The 21574-nt window shown below is 36.1% G+C and overlaps 1 protein-coding gene across 1 annotated transcript in view; it reads right to left on the bottom strand.

Annotated features, from left to right (window-relative positions):
- Nucleotides 1–203: 203 nt before the first annotated feature.
- Nucleotides 204–21574, bottom strand: part of LOC125235834 (nuclear pore complex protein Nup58-like) — a 45966-nt gene continuing 24595 nt past the window's right edge. Inside the window, exon 13 of the mRNA XM_048142440.1 lies at nucleotides 204–1956. Within this exon, the coding sequence (XP_047998397.1) occupies nucleotides 1832–1956 (125 nt within the window). The 3' untranslated portion in view covers nucleotides 204–1831. The remainder of the gene's footprint in view (nucleotides 1957–21574) is intronic.

The following is a 21574-nucleotide window of genomic DNA, read 5'->3' as shown; positions in this document are numbered from 1 at the left end:
CAATGTTTTATTATGCAAAACTATTAAAGAGTACCGCTCAAGGATCAAGAAAAGAGCCCCGACGAAAAAGAAATGCTTTCAGTGGTTATGTCAATGACCCATTGACCCTTAATAAACAGCGACTACGGGGATTAACCCTGTATAAGGCGACTCAGAGGTATTTTTACTAGAATTACTAAAACTGCTACTACAGTAAAATAAAATTAACAATTATTTTGTATATTTCCGATTCACATAAATTACAGTTTCAAATATGTACAGATTTTTAGCATAAGTAGTATATGCGGTATCTAACTCGGGCACGAATAAGTGACGTTTATTAATAGAAATTGTTAGTTAAAAAATTCGATACGAACATAATATCCAATGTCTTAATACAAGAGTTTCTCTGAGTTTATATATACATGTTAGTATCTAAACTTTAATAATACACATCACTTCAGCGTACCGCTAGTTAGCACCGATATAATTATGTACAGTCAACCAATTGGAACCCTAGGCCACTACAACCATGTCAAAATGAGAAGCAGTAAGACATTTCTTACAATCTGTTTTATAACGTCACTATGACATAGTTCTACAGTGGCATAGAATTCCAATTGGTTAACTGTACATATAATAACAAATAAGTACTGTAACGAGATCTTCATTAAGATCATATTCGCAAGATAAGAGTGAAGACATGTATCTATACGCAAGATAGGCTACCTGTCTTTTTCTAACTGTCATAATTTGAGAGGGATAGTTTATCTTGCGAGCAAGATACTGTCCGCTTCATGTGAAGGCTAAACATGAGTAACATCAAATTAAAAAAAAATAATGTCAACATTTACATAAAAAACATTTCTTTTTTACAAACTTCACTGGCAACACATTATTACAAAATTGTGAATATTTGAATCGTTATAACCCACGTTTATTTATTTGGTAGATTTATTATGAACACAATAATTAAATATCTACCGTAAAAAATGTATCATTACAATTATTTCATCGCATAGCTATCCTGTTTTTAACTGCCCCTAATATCATTATCATTCACTTATAGGCATATCATTAAAGCTCAGGTTAATGAGACACTAGTGCCACAAAGTAGCCTACAATAGAATATAAATATTTTATTCCAGCAACACATCAATACAAATAACACTATGGGGTAAAAAGTAGCACAAAGCTGGTTTGGTTAGAAAACGTCTTTAGTATTTTTGAAATCGCTATACAATTTTTGGTTTGTATTTCTCCTCAAAAACTTATTTAAGCTTATTTAAGATCATGTTCGAAGTGGCGCTAGTGTCGCATTACCCTTCGCCTAAATTAATAAATAACGTCTCACAGAATTTCATAATGTGTAAGTTTACAGCCAATATCATTGTTGGCCGCAGATACGGAACTAAAAGCCAGGGGCGGCGCGAATTCTAAACATTGGGCTGTAGTTGCGCGTCACTAGGTACTTAATTTGGGAGCTACGCTAGTTTATATAGAAGTTTTTACAAGTCTATATGAGCCCCGGTTACTGCAAATATCATTGCTTGCCGCGTTGACCGGAGCAGAGAAGCCGAAACCGGAGCTGGCGCGCCTTCTAATTTTGTTGTATTGGGCTGTCACACGTCGGAAGTACATCATTTTTAAGTTATTTTATATTGAAGTTTCACAGGGCCCCCGGCTACCGCCAATATCATTGCTTGCCGATTTGACCGGAGCAGTTACTGCAAGTAAAATTCGAACCCGCAGCAACGCGAATGCGCGAAAGTTCGTAGTCGCGTCAGAAGTAGGTAAAGTTCATAATTTTTGAAGTTTCACAGGGCTAGCTGAGCCCCGGTTACCGCCAATATCATTGCTTGCCGCGCTTGCCGGGCGGTTTCTGCAGCTGGAAGGCGCCAGTGTCGGCGGGAGCGAACGCGGGCGCGGCCATCGCTGGCGCGGCCGTCGGGGTGGTGCCCGGCTGCCAAGAACTGCCTGCAACAAGTAATACTGATATTAACCGATTGTAGTAATATGTATTTGTCAAAAAGTACATATAATTACTAGCTCTTGCCTACGGCTTCGCGTTAAATTCGAGTAAGTTAAATCATCAAATAAATGATTTGCAGAGCGAAAGAATATTGGTAACTCGAGGTTAGCAATATTCTTATACGCTCCGAGTTACACACAATGTTTTTCACCACACAGGCAATATAAAAAAAATGTAAAAAGATTTATATAAAGAAAAGTCCAAAAATCAAATTCAAAGGGCCATGGCCAGAATAGGATAAAAATCTTATACTTTTAAACGAGCAATTCTTGTATATTTATTTATTTATTTATTTATATATATATTTATTTACACTGACGATCTCGGAAACCGCTCTAACGATTTCGCAGAAATTTGTTATGTGGGGGTTTTTGGGGTGAAAAATCGGTCTAACTTATCCTTAGGTCCCGGAAAACGCGAATTTTCGAGTTTTCATGCGTTTTTCTTCGCGCGCCATCTCGTGTGCAGTAGTTGTACTGTTAAGACAGAATTCTTTCGGTTGATGTAAGTACTATTTATTGCAAACACTAGATGGCGACACAGGTCAAGGCTAAAACGAATAGAAAAATACACTATTTGAGTTTTTGTGGCGAAATGCGCGCCATCTCGTGTGGAGTAGTTGTGTTGTTAAGGCTGAGAATTCTTTCGCTCGATGTAGGTACTATTCATTTTTGAACTAGATGGCGACACATGTCAAGGATACGAAACAGAACCGAGCGAAGCTCGGTTGCCCAGATATTACCTATACTAAGACGATCTTATACGAAGTCTTAGTTTCTTATATAATTATGTAAATACCTATATGTTCATGTAAATAAAGAGATTTATAGACGATCTTACGAAAATTTACCTTGTGCAATAGTTACACAACAACCCGTGAGTCGTTAATGCTAATGCTATCGAGCCTTGGTATTTGAAATAGAATATAATTTATACACCTAAGGGCATTATCACACTTTGCGATTTGCGAGCGAGTTGAAAGCGAAGCGAACGAGCAGCGAGTTCGTCGCGAGCACCGAGCACATAACCAATTCGCTGCGAGCGCGACACCATTTCGCCGGGAACGCGCAACGTATACGTTGCGTACTCGTATGAAAATTGTATAACGTACAGCATAAGGCCGTTTTACATTATCCGATCCGATATCGGATATCAGAAGGATTTCAATGGAAAAAATCCAAGATGGCGCCATCCGATCGGATAATGTGAAAACGCATTATAACGCCTCAACTTTACATGTGGCTAAATCGTTGCGTGATCGCCACGAAATAGTTAGGTATGCGCTCGCTTTGCTTTCAACTCGCTCGCAAATCGCAAGTGTGATTGGTAAGGCCCAAATATTTGATACACCAAATTATAACCATCTGAAGAAGCCTACAATTTAATTTATAGCATAAACTATAATAATGATAGTATTCATATTAGCGGGATATTTTAGCAAGGAAAGGTTATTCAATATAAAGTTAAATTACGCATTAGTTCAGCAGGGTTAGCACATGATTGCAGCGAGAGTATGTCACCGCGAGATAGACTACCCGTCCTTATGCCATTAATACAATTAGACAAAGACGTGTCATCTATCTCGCGGCGACATACTCTCGCGGCAATCATGTGCAAGGCCTACAGCAGGGTTAGCACATGATTGCCACGAAAGTAAATCGCCGCGAGATAGACTACCCGTCCTTATGTCATTGATACAGTTAGAAGAAGACATGTCATCTATCTCGCGGCGACAGACTCTCTTGCAATCATGTATGTATCTAGGCCTACAGGTATGTACAATTTTTTCGTGAAATGTGTTTAATTTTACTTCTTTTAAACTCTCGCAATAGCCTTAGTTGCATTCTATAGTACAGATAGCATTCAACGTTAGTAACAACGAATATTTTATTTTGTTATTTTGTCACTACTTTGAAAAAATCTCGTATCTCACACTGCAACTCAAAGTTAAAACGCAATAAGTCTATATGCATTCTATACATACTTATTACATTTTTATTTTCATTGACAGAAGTAGATACAATTTTTTTTAAAGTAGTGACGATTTGCATGTAAGTACCGCACTTAAAAGTAGGTTAGTACCTACATTGGGTCCAATTCGACTAACAGTTAATTTCAACTAATTTAAATATTCCATGGTTTACAATATGTGTCCACTGAAAACGCGTCCCTTAATTAAAAAAAAAAAATGTAAAACTTAGAAAATAAATATTGGACATTTTTACACAGATTGACTGAGTCCCACGCTAAGCTCAATAAGGTTTGTATTGTGTGTGTTAAAATGACAATAGGTAGTTAACATTTTAGGTCATACCTACATGTTAGTAACAAATGGTTAAACATAGCAACAGTTAAATATTATACTGCTTCTACAAAGTAAGTTCCTCATAAAATGAAGCGATAAGTGACGCACGTACCAACTTTCCAATTACATACTAAGTGAGTTTCTCATTAAACTAAACATATTTCGCAAAGCAGTATATTGAATATTAACTAAACGCATACCTGCGAAATCTTTCATTGCGAAGCTCACTTTAGAAAACTTTTAAAATCACTTTACATAAATTGGCAAGAATTGACTCGACGTACGTGCGTACCCGCTGAGAGCACTAAACAGACTGACGAATGAATGACGAGTATGACGACCAATAGGTGTGCGGTGTGGCAGAATGCACAAAGTCACAAACGCTCACAACAATATCTCTTTCGTGGCTATCTATCTCTGTCGCTCTTGCGTATTGGCGCGACAGAGCCAGACTACAGTTCTGCGGCGTTTCGCGTCGCAGAAATACCATTCGGCTACGGGATCAGGTTATGAGTTCACTCGCTGACAACATAAGGACATCTGAGGAATGTCATTTTGCATATCGTGCATTTCACTTATGCTTGCCCGTAGCTGTATTGGCGCGGGCGAGACGCACGATGACTGACGTCTTTCGGATAACTCCCGTCCTCTTTTCTCGAATAATATAAGATAGAGATGGAAGATGAACATAGGTAAGAACAAAACGGATCAGGTTCTACATTGTTTTCACACTTGAACCAGATACTTATTTTTATCTGCGTCTCATGTTTCAAACTATTTTATAAACATGGTTGTAGGTACAGTCGGGTACATAAACATGTGTACATTTTTTCACCTTATTGCTACGAATTAAGGTGAAGAAATGTACACTTATTTATGAACTTGACTGTACATAATTTTGCATATTGAGTATAAGGTAGAAACAATTAGCTAGGTATTTTATAGTCCGTGTTTATTTTGGCTCCGTGTGGTGACGAGTTAAGAATTTCACCGCCCCCTTTCTTCCCGTGGGTGTCGTAGAAGTTGACAGTGGGATATGGATTCGACTGTGGTGGGTGCAACCTGTCACCATTAATTACTAGGAGTGGCGCTGATGCTCGATTGGTTTCATGTGATCTGCCTACCCCTTGTAAGTTTATGTACGGCTGTCTGACTTTGTCATTTTCTATGGAAGACTATTAACTTTCGCGTTATTTTGGTTCTTTGTTACACATGCAGTACAAAATACAAAATTGGAGTTCAATTAGAAGGAAAGAAATCTATATTTCCATAGATAATGTTAATGATAATGGTATTTCAAAACATAATCTTACAAAACTGCCTTCACTAGAAAACTTGTTTGAGCGCATACCTTAAGTGATTGTCTTTATTTAAAAAAAAATCACCATCTTCTTAAGAATTGTATGGGTAAATTATTAAATTTGATAATATTTGTATTTTTCCTACTGTAAAGCTGGATTACTAGATACTATAATATTTATGTTTCTTAGATTAGTTAAATAATATTTGCACGCCTTTTATAGGCAAAATAGTTGAACGAAATTGTACCTTTTGACCATCCTACTGTACACTATTTTATACAAATAAATTACCTACTTAATTCTTTGCGTTACCCAGGCATTCGCCACGCTACGGCTCATAAGTCGTAAATAATATTATTAGTATTTCATAGCTATGGAATTTTTATTTAACGACCTTGTTTAGGCAGGCAGACCTGTTTTTAAGAGGATACGGTAGCGAAAATGCTAAAATGGAAAGGAGCCCCCCTTTCAACTTGGGAATTTTAGTTAAATATGTTGGAATTAACAAAACTAAATCTATCTTACTCTAACAAGTATATTGTTATACTTTCTCTTTCATAAATGTAAACTATTGAATAAAAAACAACAGCCCATAGTTCCTAATCTTAAGGACTTCGTTTGTACTTTAGTCCCTTGGTAGCTATTAATAGGAGCACACCTTGCCTTACTATATTGCGATAATATATTTCAACTCTTATAAATCGCCATGTGTCTTTTAATTAATTGCCCTAAATCTAATAGGTTATGGGCCCAGACACATTTAATTAGATTTTTGTAAATAGTGTTGTGAGATTCATTTGTGGACAATGTTGTGTAAATATTAAATGGAACATTAACCCTTCAGTGGTGAATTGGTGATAAGAAGAGTATGCGGAACTTACAAGTTCAATAGTTAATAAACTATCTACGTTTTTTAATGGTGTTTGATGGAAAAGGAGTCGTAAACCTAAAATAATGGTGGATTTGAAAAGCAATAAAACTGAGGCAGCCATTGTTCAGTATTTGATGTACTATTTGAAAACATATACCGACTTAGGAGAAGAAAATTATATTGCCGCGGGTTTAAAATCTGAAGAGAAATAACAGTACATCATCAAGTTTTCAACGAACGTGTGCGAACTGATAAAAACGGATGCAATATTATACCTATTGTTAAATTAAAACAAAATACATGCTGACTCAACTGACGTTTGCCGTGTTTAAGGACCAAAGCTTCGAACCTTCAATAATAACAGAGTATTTCTCTTTTCGCTGCCAGCAACGCACTTACAACATTTGTGATATTACAGATATATCTGTCTGTGACAATAATTACTTAACATTAGTGACTGCTTACTGATCCGTCCGCTAGTTTGCTTCTTATCCCATAAAAAAGGGGCATATTATCAGAGTACGAGTTAAAATAGCAATTGGATACAGTAACTACAACGACATGAAAGTTGTTCCATTATCTGAGAAGGAGTAAGGAATATGTTTGTGACCAAGAAAGAGAGTTAACTATGCAACGCAGCGCTCAACGTTAATGCGCTAATGGTAATGACGAGAGACAACTGTAATATAATTGATCGACGTGAGTGCTACGTGGGCTACGTCTACCATATGTTTCCTGACAGTCAAAGTAATCAGCAAACCTGAATTTACAGCACCTTCCTATGCTGACATACTTGTCAGCGTATATCCAATGATGGAATCATGGTATTGACTTACACACCAGTAAGTGTAAGGTGTGGTACGTATGGTATAATTATATTTATTATTCTTTTACATTCCCTGAGTATGTTTTGGAATACTTGTCGTCACTTTAATTAACAATACAATTAATATTATAGAATTGTGACTTTTGAACAGGAAGTACGTATTAATTAGTATTTGTACTTTATTTTTGGGTCACTACACAAATACGAAACATCTAATGCTATAAAATTTAAATATACAAGCATTAAGTACAACAGTGGAGTTAAAATACGCACGTCAAATATCTTATTTCCTTTATTATTGTTGAAGTCCCATTTTTGACGTGTTGTGAATAGTGACGCTTCATTTGACTTGTAAGGGCAAAACACATGTTTTGTTGAATTGGCCCACTGGTGCGCCCGATAGATACTTGAAATCTCATAAATTAGTATTTTTTTTATTTTATTATTAAAGGAGCTCAGTTTTTTATATTTGTCAGATTGTCTAAAGAAAGTATCTGAGAATGATGACATACGTATTTAAAGTGGCACATATTTATACATTTACAGTTTCATGTGCTCTGCCTACCCCTTTATGGGATACGGGCGTGACTGTATGTAAGTATGTATGCATATTTATGTTGTCTTAAATGGCATTATGCTTAAATATAAGTACCTTTATGATATTAATGATGTAAGAACGAAATAACATTTTATTGTTGTGTTACTTCATGACTGAAAACTCGTTCTTTTGAATTAAATTAGCACTGGTATAATAATTGTAATACATCTTTGTGGTCATATAAAATCCTCGAGGTATATGGTTCTGTGTTTGTAAACATAATTTAGTTATGTCTTGAGCCATATGAAAAAGGTGTAAAAAAAAAAAAAAAAAAAAATGATAGCGCAGTATGTCATTGATTGAATTCCATAATGACATTCAGAGTGTTTCTGAAAAGTCTGTTTATCGACCATGTGAGTCTGATTATCAACCATGTGAGTCTGTATGAATTCCATAATGACATTCAGAGTGTTTCTGAAAAGTCTGTTTATCGACCATGTGAGTCTGATTATCAACCATGTGAGTCTGTATGAATTCCATAATGACATTCAGAGTGTTTCTGAAAAGTCTGTTTATCGACCATGTGAGTCTGTATGAATTCCATATGGACATTCAGTTTTTCTGAAAAGTCTGACTATCGGCCATCTGGTCTTGAGGGAAATGGAAATTCGTTAGACATTCGGGAGTTTTCCGAAAAGTCTGTTTTTGGGCCACATGAGTTTGAGGGAAATGGAAATTCGTTAGACATTCGGGGTTTTCCGAAAAGTCTGTTTTTTGGGCCACATGAGTTTGAGGGAAATGGAATTTCGTTAGACATTCGGAGTTTTCCGAAAAGTCTGTTTTTGGGCCACATGAGTTTGAGGGAAATGGAAATTCGAAAAATGTCTTCAGGATTTGTTGTGTTATGATTAAAACTATTGTGTGTGTGTTTGTATAATTGACATGTCCATCGTGGTTCAGCGTGGAAACGCGGCCACTGTGTGATGGTCCATCGTGGTTCAGCGTGGAAACGCGGCCAATGTGTGATGGGTATCTTTGCGTCGCGTCGGAAACGACGCGGGATGGTTTGTTTTACCGACAGCTTTTATACAAGTTTTGAGATAAAATATCCAAGCACAAATTTTAAATTTAAATATTTATAATTATAATTTTAGGTGGTTGAGAGTAGATAGATCAATCGAAACTCAACAGTTAAAACAAAAATTAAACAAATAAAAACTAAATAGTTTAGATCAAAAATAATATATAAATTAGTCTAAACATATAAAGTCCATTTTTCGTTGCACTTGTAGTTAAATATAACAAAATTAAACAAATTATATTTCTTTGTGAAATACATGTGCAGTTACACTAGTAGGTATATAGTTTTTTTTTTCAAAGCAAAAAGATTTCCAGAACACATAATATAAGTAGATACCTTCCTAAATTGCATAAATAGGTACCATTGTTTATAAAAATCATAACTCTACTTTTCTTTTAATATCTAGTCATTCACACAAAGATAGTAAGAAAATAATAGCACGATGTTGCATCATAGAAGGTATATAATTCTTGTAGCCGTCTCTCTTATTTTTTATTAGACCAACTGGGAATGCAACAATGCATAATATTATTTATCTTTAAAATTTACAACTTTGTCTAATACTCATTAAAAAATGGGTTCCGTATTATAATGATTAAATACTTACCTACAAATTTTATACTCGAAAATTGCAAGTGAAAGAGTCTTATAAGTCTTTCAATTATATTTTATTTGGTTAGCTAAATATGACCTCCTCTCAGAACACAGCAAAACTAATACCTAACACTTGGTTATAAATAAATATAAAAACCTAATTCTATTTTAACCATTATCTAGTAGGTACAGACAGTGATAATATTAAATAAATTTCATTTTAAATGATATACATACATTAAGAACTATTAATCATAAATAAAGAGTCAAATTAAAAGAATTGTATTTAAAATATAGCAACACACAATAATAAGTAAAATAAAGCAATACTCGTATTGTTGTAGCATTTTAAATAACTATACTTAGCTAAACAAATCTTTGCATTTGGAATGTGAAGTAAAATAATGCAAAGAGTTCCAATTGAAGAACAAAGGACTTTGTAGAAATAAAGTGGTGTTCTTAGCCAACTTAAGCTAATGTAAACAAGGCGATACGTTTCGTTATGCTAAAGAGTGTCAAGTTGATTCTCACGGATAAGGAAATCATAAGTGAGCCGAACAGTGGACACTCTATAGGGGTGACAAACTTCTATGAAGTGGTTTTCGGTAATTGTCAAACAGCAAAGTGGCATTGATAAAGCTGAACTTTTAAGTTCATTGATAAAGGATCAAATAGATTGTTTCTAATTCTATTATACATATATAATTGGTGGTAGTTAATACAATGTGCATGTACAAGCACAGACAGGTTAGTTCTAAAATATATCTACATATGATATGAACCTGTCAGAGAAAATGGTACATGAGTAATGTATAGAAATGTGAACCTTATGTATTCCAGTACAATCTTACAGAATGATTATGAAAATAATATACAGCTTGTGGTTTATATAACTATAGTTAATTGACAATAGTGAAAGCTGAAACTACGTATCTTATACTATTAAACGAGCAATTCTTGTATATTTATTTATTTATTTATTTATTTATTTATTTATTTATTTATATATACCGACGATCTCGGAAACCGCTCTAACGATTTCGCTGAAATTTGTTTTGTGGGGGTTTTCGGGGGTGAAAAATCGATCTAGCGTAGCCTTAGATCCCGGAAAACGCGAATTTTCGAGTTTTCATGAGTTTTTCTTTCGCATTTGTAAACGTAAAATATGGTCCTTAATTTCGCCGCGCGCGCATCGATTCCGCGTAGCTCAGTCGCACGAGGTCGGTCTAATGTACGCAGATAGATCGTAGGTGTCAGGGTTTCGAATCCCGGCCAGAAATTAAGTTTTTGTTTTTTGTCTTTTTTTTTGTTTTTGTATTTATAAGAGTTTTTTTTATCTAAAGACGTGATATATTAAAATAGAACCGAGCGAAGCTCGGTCGCCCAGATATTTATAATTGATACGTATTTAACTAATAAGTTTTATGTCATGATTTATGAATGGTTGTTTTATTGTGAAAGTAATATGTTTCATTATGTATAGTTGTAAGAAACTGTGGTAATGTAGTAGTAGGAGTAAACACTTTATTGCACAGAATAAATTATGTGAAGTACAGACAGTACAGTAAATAATTTTAATGGTTATGTACAGAGGCGAGCTTATTCCCTTTAAGGGATCTCTTCCAACTAACCGTAGAACAACTGTGTATTTTTAATTTGTTCATGATGTACAGTTTGTATGAATGTTATACCTATGAAACATTACAATATGAATACATGTCATATACCTGTTGACATAAATTAAAGCGTATAAAATGTCAGCGTTAATATTAAGACTTAAACGTTATAAGTGTCTGTGAAATTTATATTTATGTGTGGTTTTATGTGGTTATAAATGTGTTGTATTTAAACGACTATGTTTTGACTTATAATAGTTATAATTTACTTGAATCGATCTGATCAATCGATTCTGGTGTGTTAAATCACATATGCATATGTGTTCTATGTTCTTAGATATGGTACCATATAGGTAGGAAATGTCAAACAAGTTGGATTGTATTTTAGAAATAAGTTGATGACATGGCTGGTAAGGTTTTACTGGGTTTCCCTTACCTTTGAACAAATGTTGGCCATAATGTTTCCCAGAAAAAGGCGGGTGATGCTGTTATTGTTTTGTATAATGATTTTAATCATAGATTTATTTTTGAGGGGGCGTGTTGGAATTAACAAAACTAAATCTATCTTACTCTAACAAGTATATTGTTATACTTTCTCTTTCATAAATGTAAACTATTGAATAAAAAACAACAGCCCATAGTTCCTAATCTTAAGGACTTCGTTTGTACTTTAGTCCCTTGGTAGCTATTAATAGGAGCACACCTTGCCTTACTATATTGCGATAATATATTTCAACTCTTATAAATCGCCATGTGTCTTTTAATTAATTGCCCTAAATCTAATAAAATATACAAGTGTTATTAACTAGATTTATCGAAAAAAAATTGTCCATTAAGAACAAGTCAGTCAAAAGATATTTCAAAAAATCTTGAAAATCGAGGTTCCGCTCTCGACTGTTTCCTCCTTCAAAACTTAATCAATCGGAACGAAATTTTAAAATCTGAATAACAATGAAATAATCTATGTCGGACCGTTTAGCTTTTTTGGTTAATTGTTACCAATCTTTGAGTATCACACCTTTTTTTGCGCCACAATGAAAAAGGCCGTTTTTGGAAATTTTTGATTGGCTCTAGTTTTTAAAAAGCAGAATATCAAAAAAATCAAAACGGTCCGACACAGATAAAAATAATAACAATCTGTGTTGAAAAAATCATTGCTCTATCTTCAAAAACCAGGAGGAAATAGTCGAGAGCGTTTGTATGGAGAATTGACCCCTACCGTATCGTCTTAAGTTATTTTATGACCCGCCGGCATAGCCGAAGACGTCGTTGACGGTACGTGGCCTGGTGATCGAAAGTCTGACTTTGTCGCGCCATTAGTGCCATTACAGAAGAGCGATAGAGATAGAGAGAGAGCGTTTCGTAAAACGCTTACGAAGTGTAAGTGATTGTGAAGTCAGCCTAGTACCTGTTTTCATGTTACGAGCGAAACCTCTACACCGTGTTTCACTTAACACTAAAAACCTGAAAACAGTTTGTTCAGAATCGAGAGTAGAATCGATTGAGCTATATCTTGATGGGGGTAATATTTTTATTTAAATTAGTATTATTAGTTATTTTTTACGTGCCCATTCTATTGTACTCGTAATACAACATTGTGTATATCGCATTGCTAGAGGTTGTTTACCTTTTTTCTGTATTTAGGGGTATTAATACTGGCCGGTTACTTGGACGATTATTTTTTCCGCTACTAGTTTGACGTTGTTTGTCAGTTTAATCTTAATGTTTATCATAAGTCATAAGTCATAACAAATTGAACTCGTACCTAATTACAACCTTGTCATTTTGAATATTGAGTTTATTTTCTTACTGCGATTACCTGTCCAATTTGAAGTTTACTGTGACAAAGCTTTAAAGTGTTTTACAGTGACATCTTAGCTGTCTATTGGTAAACCTTATGTCGTTGCAGTAACGTACACAAATAAATAGTCTTATGGTAGTTAGCAATTATTTTATTGAGTGTAGAGCTAAAAGTCGAGTAGAGCTGTACAGAAAATTAAAAATTCAATTTAAAAAAAAGTAACGATCAGATTAAAAGATGAATACTCTAGATGAGTTTAAAAAAATAAAAATCAGTTGGGGTGTCTGAGGTTTTGAGTGATACCGGAAACACCGTGTATAAATTAAACTTGACGTTTATTGACGGTGGGACCTGTGAGAACAGCGAAAAAATAACTGCGCTTTCACGAGGTGTTATGACTTGTAATAACCTCGTTAAATTTTTTTTTGTTGTATGTACAGTCAGCTGCAGAGAAAAGTAGACCCCACTGCATACAAATTTCAATGGCAGGGGTCTCCTCGGGGACTGTACATTGTGTTTTTTTTGTGATCTTAGACAAAAATAATGAGATATGATTTTTAATATTGACATAATTTACGTACAGTCTGACCAAAAAGAGTAAACATTATGAGCGCTTTCAAAAAATCTGCTTGCTCGCATTTCGACGCCGGCGGCGCTGGCGTGCGCCTGTGTGCAGACGCACACTATAACCAGAAGCATAACGATTGTAGCCTGCGGTACAGACATAGCGTGCGATCCTCTTCGAACCAACCTTACGTGCGGCTAGAGCGAAAGGGATAGCATTCATGGTCGGTACCGCCACGCCGTCAGTGGCGTTGCGGACTAACCATTATTGATACTTGCGTAAAAACACCACCATATATATTACATATTTGCATACATGATTTCGTGCATAAATACTTGACCTTTTAGTTTAATTATTTATTTATTTATTTATTTATTTATTAGTAAAAACATGTTTACATGACCTTACAGTAAAACCAATGCGTCACGAAACTTAGATAACAAAAAACACAGAAAATAAAGAAAACAAAATTAAAAATAATATTAAACAATTGATTTGGGCGATGACGTCACAGCGTGGCTCCGTTGCGTCGTTTGCCCCGGTGTGGGATTTGGCAGGTTGCCCCGGAACCGCCGAAAAACCACACCTAATTATTAAACTTATCACAGTTTTTTTTATTAAAACGTGTGTAGCCTTGGAAGAAATAAATTAAAAAACTTTTATAATATAATAAATTGTGTATATAATATTGTCTTCTGTCACCGCGATAGTTACTCATGAAATAAATTTATGGAATCAGATTATATCGCGTATAATGAATATAATCCGTTTTCTTAGTTTTATTTTATTTTGTATATGATATGTTTTCTAGGTTCTTTTCGGTGAAGGAAAACATCGTGAGGAAACCGGACTTATTCCAATAAGGTCTAGTTTACCCTTTGGGTTGAAAGGTCAGATGGCAGTCGCTTTCGTAAAAACTAGTGCCTACGCCAAATCTTGGGATTAGTTGTCAAAGTGGACCGCAGGCTCCCATGAGCCGTGGCAAATGCCGGGATAACGCAAGGAAGATGATGATGTTTTCTAGGTACATATACAGAGTGGGGCCTGTAACAAAGGCGAAGAATTGAACTCTAGGCTATTCTCCTTAAGCCGTTTTCACACTATCCGATCCGATATCGGATGTCGGAAGCATTTCAATAGAAAAAATCCAAGATGGCGCCTGTAATGTATGGGATATCGGTCCGACATCCGATATCGGATCGGATAATGTGAAAACGCACTTATACTGATCAACATTTGTTCCGCGACTTTTAAAAATAACTTGTATTTTGATTTTTATCACCCTTGAAAGTTTTTTCTAAGAGGTAATGTATTGCGAATTCTGTTAAGTCTAAAGTGTGACAGACAACGTCAATGACAACAATAATGGCGTACATTGAAGCTAATATTTATTTTGTATGAAAAATTAAAAATTTAAAGACTTCATAATTTTTAAAAGTCACTGAATAAATGTTGATTGCCTTTGTTACAGGCCCCACTCTGTATATAATGGAACTAAGATCGGTTTTCTTTAATTTTAAGTAGTTTTTTTTTTTATATTTAAAATGTAAGAGTTTTGAATGATTCACGGTTATTTTCATTAGACTTATATTCACGGTCTATATCCCGGTCAATATAAGTTTAATATTTAAAATGTGTTTTTAGGGTTTCGTAGTCAACTAGGAACCCTTATAGTTTCGCCATGTCTGTCTGTCTGTCCCTCCGTCCGTCCGTCCGTCCGCGGATAATCTCAGTGACCGTTAGAACTAGAGAGCTGAAATTTGGTACCAATATGTATATCAGTCACGCCGACAGAGTGCAAAAATAAAAAGCGGAAAAAATGTTTTATTAGGGTACCCCCCTACACGTAAAGTAAGGAGTGATTTTTTTTTCATTTCAACCCTAACGTATGATTTATTGTTGGATAGGTATTTAAAAATGAATTACTGAAATCGTTTTTTGATAATATTAATATTTTCGCGAATAATCGCTCCTAAAGAAAAAAAAAGTGTCCCCCCCCCCCCTCTAACTTTTTAACCATATATTAAAAAAATATTTAAAAATCACAAAAGTAGAACTTTATAAACTTTCTAGGAAAACTGTTTTGAACTTGATAGGTTCTATAGTTTTTGAAAAATATGGAAAACTACGGAAGAGCCGAGCGGCTATTTACCAACGCGGCTTTAAAAACCGGCCGAGAGCGTGTCGGGCCACGCTCAGTGTAGGCACTGAGCGTGACCCGACACGCTCTCGGCCGGTTTTTAAATATTATGTTGTTTTAATTGCATGGAGCACAGGAAGGTCCACATCTATGTATTGGTTTTTTTGTAAGGAAATACAACTCTACGCTACGCCTACCTGCTTTAGTTGACTGTTGACACACTGAGACAGTGGATGCGCCAGAGTATAAAAGAGTGATTACCATCTCTTGTCAAAGATCTTGTTGAGACGAATCAAACGAACCCAAACACGAAGTGGTTTCAAGACCTGGTCGTGGAATACTCTTGACTACCTTCCAGCTTCATCATCAGATCCTGGGTACCATCTCTTGTCAAAGATCTTGTTGAGACGAATCAAACGAGCCCAAACACAGAAGAGTTTCAAGACCTGGTTGTTGAATACTCTTGACTACCTTCCGGCTTCACCATCAGATCCTGGGTACCATCTCTTGTCAAAGATCTTGTTGAGATGAACCAAACGAGCCCAAACACGGAGTGGTTTCAAGACCTGGTTGATGAATTCTCTTGACTACCTTCCAGCTTCATCATCAGATCCTGGGTACCATCTCTTGTCAAAGATCTTGTTGAGACGAACCAAACGAGCCCAAACACGAAATGGTTTCAAGACCTGGTTGATGAGAACTCATGACTACCTTCCGGCTTCATCATCAGATCCTGGGTACCATCACCTCTTGTCAAAGATCTTGTTGAGGCAAATCAAACGAGCCCAAACACGAAATGGTTTCAAGACCTGGTTGATGCGAACTCATGACTACCTTCCGGCTTCATCATCAGATCCTGGGTACCATCACCTCTTGTCAAAGATCTTGTTGAGGCGAATCAAACGAGCCCAAACACGAAATGGTTTCAAGACCTGGTTGATGAGAACTCATGACTACCATCTGACTTCATCATCAGATCCTGAGTACCATCTACTGTCAAAGATTTTGTTGAGACGAGTCAGTAACCTCAAATGATATTCAATAATAAATAATACTTACTAAAAATATTAGTCAAGTTAATTAGTTAGTTACCAAAGTCGTCAACCCAAGGATCAAAGTTTTCGGCCGCAGTATACATGCAACAGTACAGCCAAACACGCACACAAGTGCGGTTTTGGACACGGCGGGTGCCGCACACAATGACAAAATAACTTCGCGATCGGACTAACATACGTCCTGCCTCTACAAGCTCTGCCGCGGTACTGACATCGCAAGCGCGCGTAACCGGTAATAAGGAGGCATTTTTAAAAAATCATCAAAAATATTAAATTGCAATTAATAGAAAACTTTTGCATAAAATCTGTTTGAGTAAGCGTTGCAGATTATTTTTATATTAAAACTACTTCAAAAACACGTAAGTTTTCGAAGAAATTGACACTTATTCTGAGGTGATTTCTGAAACAAATTGGATTCATCATATCCTCATTTACTCTATTCTAAAGCCTTATAACAAAGAAGTAGTCTCAGATGATTGTAGTACAGGATATACATAATACAAATTTACCACTTGAAGCATTCAAAACTATCCAAATTTTACAAATTAGACGGACTAAGTCAGCACTTTTCGCGGGTTTTCCTAAACATGCACCAGAAAAAAAATCATAATTTATTAAGTGAGTTAGTTTTTAAAAATCCAGTCTCACAACATGTAAGTTAAGAAGATGTCCTAATCGAATCCTGAACTTAATGAGTCTTTTAGATGACGGAAAGTGTAGCATTTTGCCGACTAAAACTATCAATTTTACATTATTACGACGTTTTCGTTGAATGCCCTCTTATGAAGTATAGACATTGTAAAGTGTAGATATTGTAGTGTCATCCCTTTCAAATCAATATGTGTGAGAAAATGGGATAACACTACAATGCTGCCACTTTTTAAATTTCTACTCTTCTCGTCTCTCTTGCCTGCCTTATTTTTTCAAGCTACGGTTGGCGGAAATGGGCAGACAATGATAATTTTAAACCCTATTATTTTTTATCACACACTATACTGAGAGAAATTCGCATTGTGAATTTAACAAGTTCGACTTGTTGCGGGTTTATCTGTTTGAAACAAAAGTAATTTAGTAAATGGAATAAATCACAATATTGATGATACAAGTCGAATTTGTAAGAACAACAAGGTCAAACTTGTTAAAAGATATCTGGTTGAATCAGCCAAACATACGTTTAAAACAATATGTGTCATGTTACTTTTACAAAATCGACTTGTTAATTCAAATAAAACATAAACTTGTAAAAATTACAACCTGGTGTCATGTTAAATTAACAATATTGTTTGGTTATTTCAACAGTATTTGTTGTTGAAATTACATTGCCTTACTTGTTGAATGCTACCTTGTTAAAACAATATGACAGCTTGTTAAAACAAACAGTACATCTTGTTGAAACTACATTACCTAACTTGTTGAATGCTAGCTTGTTAAAACAATATTACAGCTTGTTAAAACAAACAGTACATCTTGTTGAAACTACATTACCTAACTTGTTGAATGCTAGCTTGTTAAAACAATATTACAGCTTGTTAAAACAAACAGTACATCTTGTTGAAACTACATTACCTAACTTATTGAATGCTAGCTTGTTAAAACAAACAGTACATCTTGTTGAAACTACATTACCTAACTTGTTATGCTAGCTTGTTAAAACAATATTACAGCTTGTTAAAACAAACAGTACATCTTGTTGAAACTACATTACCTAGCTTGTTAAATGCTACCTTGTTAAATAGTTATTTGTTATACAAGGGGCAAAGTTGTATTTTAACGCCGAGTGTGAAATTGAAAAACGAGCAAGTGAAAGGATTCTATAGTTGAACCACGAGCGAAGCGAGTGGTTCGAAATAGAATCCTGAACTTGCGAATTTTTTAGCACACGAGAAGTAAAATACATTTGCACCCGAGTGTAACACAAAACTTTTCCCCTCACTATAGCGAGGAAACTACAACGCAAAAAATGCATTTATCACTGCTTCCAGTAGTTCCACAGGTGGTAAATCATCTTTATTACTAGATTCACCTACTTTTATCAATTTTAAAGCAGTTAATTTGACTTTATTCAAGGTCAAATTACTTTACCCACTAGTGGATAAAATGCGCTTTTACCCTCTGGTATTAAAGGATAAAACACGTGTTTCTGAGCTAGTGAGGGAAAACAATATTACAGCTTGTTAAAACAAACAGTACGTCTTGCTGAAACTACATTACCTAACTTGTTGAATGCTACGTTAAAACAATATTACTACAGGTTGTTAAAATAAACAGACAATCATGTAGACAGAATAAGCTAAGCATAAGCTAGTTGATTCTACATGATACCGTCACGTGACGACGCTTCTCGACTTTTCGACGTCGTCGCAAGATGGCGCACACACGAATCGCTCGCGCTCGGTGGGGTGACGCCATGACAGTCTGCTTGCCGCTGTACTACAAGCTAGTATACGAATTCATCTTTCGCGACGTTCCTCATTTTATTTGTTTTTTAATACCAAATAAGTATTATAATAAATAGAATAGAAGAATAGAAATAAACGTTTGTAATGATAACACATACGGTTTCGTCGCGAGTGTTAGTGCCGCGCTGGAATATCTACTCTGATAGGAATCCGGAAGAAACAAGCGGACTCGACGAAAATGACAAGATGGAGGAGCCGCTGCCTCCAACGTCTGGTGGTAGACGTCAGCACTGTAAACAGCGAGATGTTCCTCTCGTAAGCGGCGACCGGAGGCAACTTCTCCAAGTGCACCGCGGGGTTCAACGGGAAGTCACACGACGCGGAAGTGCTGGGGGCGTTCATCGACATAGCCGTATGGTGGCACGGCGCTGGTTCGGCACCTAGACATACGCCGTCGCGCGCCATGTATGGAGTGCAGCAATCACCGCACAAGATGCCCGGAACAAAAGGAGTCCGAAAAAGCTGAAGTGCTTCTATGTAAAGTGCGTTCTATAATATACGGCACGTGCGCATAATATACGGCAAATAAGTAATTAGGTTAATTTAATTTTGTCCATGTCCAGTAAAGTTGATTAATAGATGAAACCTTAAATGTTTGTTTTATTTTTCATATTTATTCACCGCGTATTTATTGTCAGATAAGTTTGTGTTTGTTCTATCTTTTCTGTGTTTTCTTTTTTGTGTGTACTTATTTACAGTCAACTTGTAACTTTATCATATTACTAGCTTTTACCCGCGGCTTCGCCCGCGTAATAAAAGTATTCTTATTGAAAAGTTTACAAAAAATAAGATTTTCATTTGGATCCGTAGGTTTCTTTGTAGGTACATCTGTCCGCGATTATTTCGATTAAGGTAAAGCGGGGCAATTCTCGACTGGGGGGGCCATTGTAACTGATCTATTTGCTGTACGGTCAGCCATGAAAGTGGTTTCCCACTTTTCGACTCTATTGATCAAAAAGTGGTAAACCACTTTTTTGGCTGACTGTACCTTACACATATTACTATTGTTTTAAAAGAAATTCTTGCAATGATTGTAGAATTGTTACACAGCGACCACAGCGTAGGTAGTAGGTACGAATATGTATGTATTTTACCTATATAAATATTTATACTGGGGAAACTTCATACAACCCACATAGCCAGTATCTCGACGCTATGGTCGGTAGGGTAAAAAGTACTTCCTTGCATTATCGCTTACAATTTTTTCCATTTTGCTTATACTTATTGCAAACGTAAACATATAAAAGGCAAACAAACAACGATCTTCTTACAGCACATTGAATGTAATAGTTATTACGGATGCAGGATACTCGCCGATGCATACTTACTAATCCCTTCCCACTGAGCCACCTGCATTTTACACTGCCTAGATATCGATTGCCGACCGATTATTCCGACCCCAATCCCTATTCTTATCCCCGTCCCTATCTCTATCCTTGTCCCCGTCCCCGTCCCCGTCCCGTCCCGTCCCTGCCCCTGTCCCTCCCCTATCCCTATCCCCGTCCCCTATCCCTATCCCTATCCGCATCCGCATCCGCATCCCTATCCCTATCCCTATCCCTATCCCTATCCCTATCCCTATCCCTATCCCTATCCCTACCCCTACCCCTATCCCTACCCCTACCCCTACCCCCTACACCTACCCCTACCCCTACCCCTATCCCTTCCCTATCCCTAACCCTAACCCTATCCCGTTCCTGTCCCTGTCCCTGTCCCTGTCCCTGTCCCTGTCCTTGCCCCTGTCAAATTATCATGCTAGGAGGTGAACTTTGAAAAATCCTTTCTTAGTGCTCCTCTAAGGAACTTCCGTGTCAATTTGAAATCTCTTGAACCAGAAGTAAAGATAAAAACTAAACCTATGATGGCTATTTTGGATATTTTAACCCCATTGCACAACAACAGGGGAGAAAATTTCTTTTCCACCTCATTCGATTTTAAATATTTATCGTGATCAGCGACCCGATAAACCATAAAAACGATACCCATATTGTGTTTTTGACTTTACCCCTTTGCACCCCTTTAGGGGTCAAATTTTCAAAAAACCTGAAACATGTCTTTAGGAATCCTCCTGTGAAGTTTCGAATAAAATAGTCAAACTAAACTTGTTTCCTGATACAAACTTTGAACCCCCATTTCACCCTTTTAAGAGGAGAATTTTGAAAAATCCTTTCTTAGTGCTCCTCTACGCCATATAAGGAACCTATGTGCCAAATTTGAAATCTCTAGGACCAGCGGTTTCGGCTGTGTGTTGATATGTCAGTTAGTCAGTCAGTCAGTTTCTTCTTTTATATATTTTTTGATATTTAAACCCCATTGCACTACAACAGGGGAGAAGGTATTTCACTTCCGCCTCGTTAGATTTTAAAAGCGTTGTATTTATCGTGATCAGCGACCCGATTAATCATAAAAAC

This window comes from Leguminivora glycinivorella, chromosome 18 (genome assembly GCF_023078275.1).
Source record: "Leguminivora glycinivorella isolate SPB_JAAS2020 chromosome 18, LegGlyc_1.1, whole genome shotgun sequence".
Lineage (NCBI taxonomy): Eukaryota > Metazoa > Arthropoda > Insecta > Lepidoptera > Tortricidae > Leguminivora > Leguminivora glycinivorella.
This window is presented reverse-complemented; position numbering and strand designations above follow the sequence as displayed.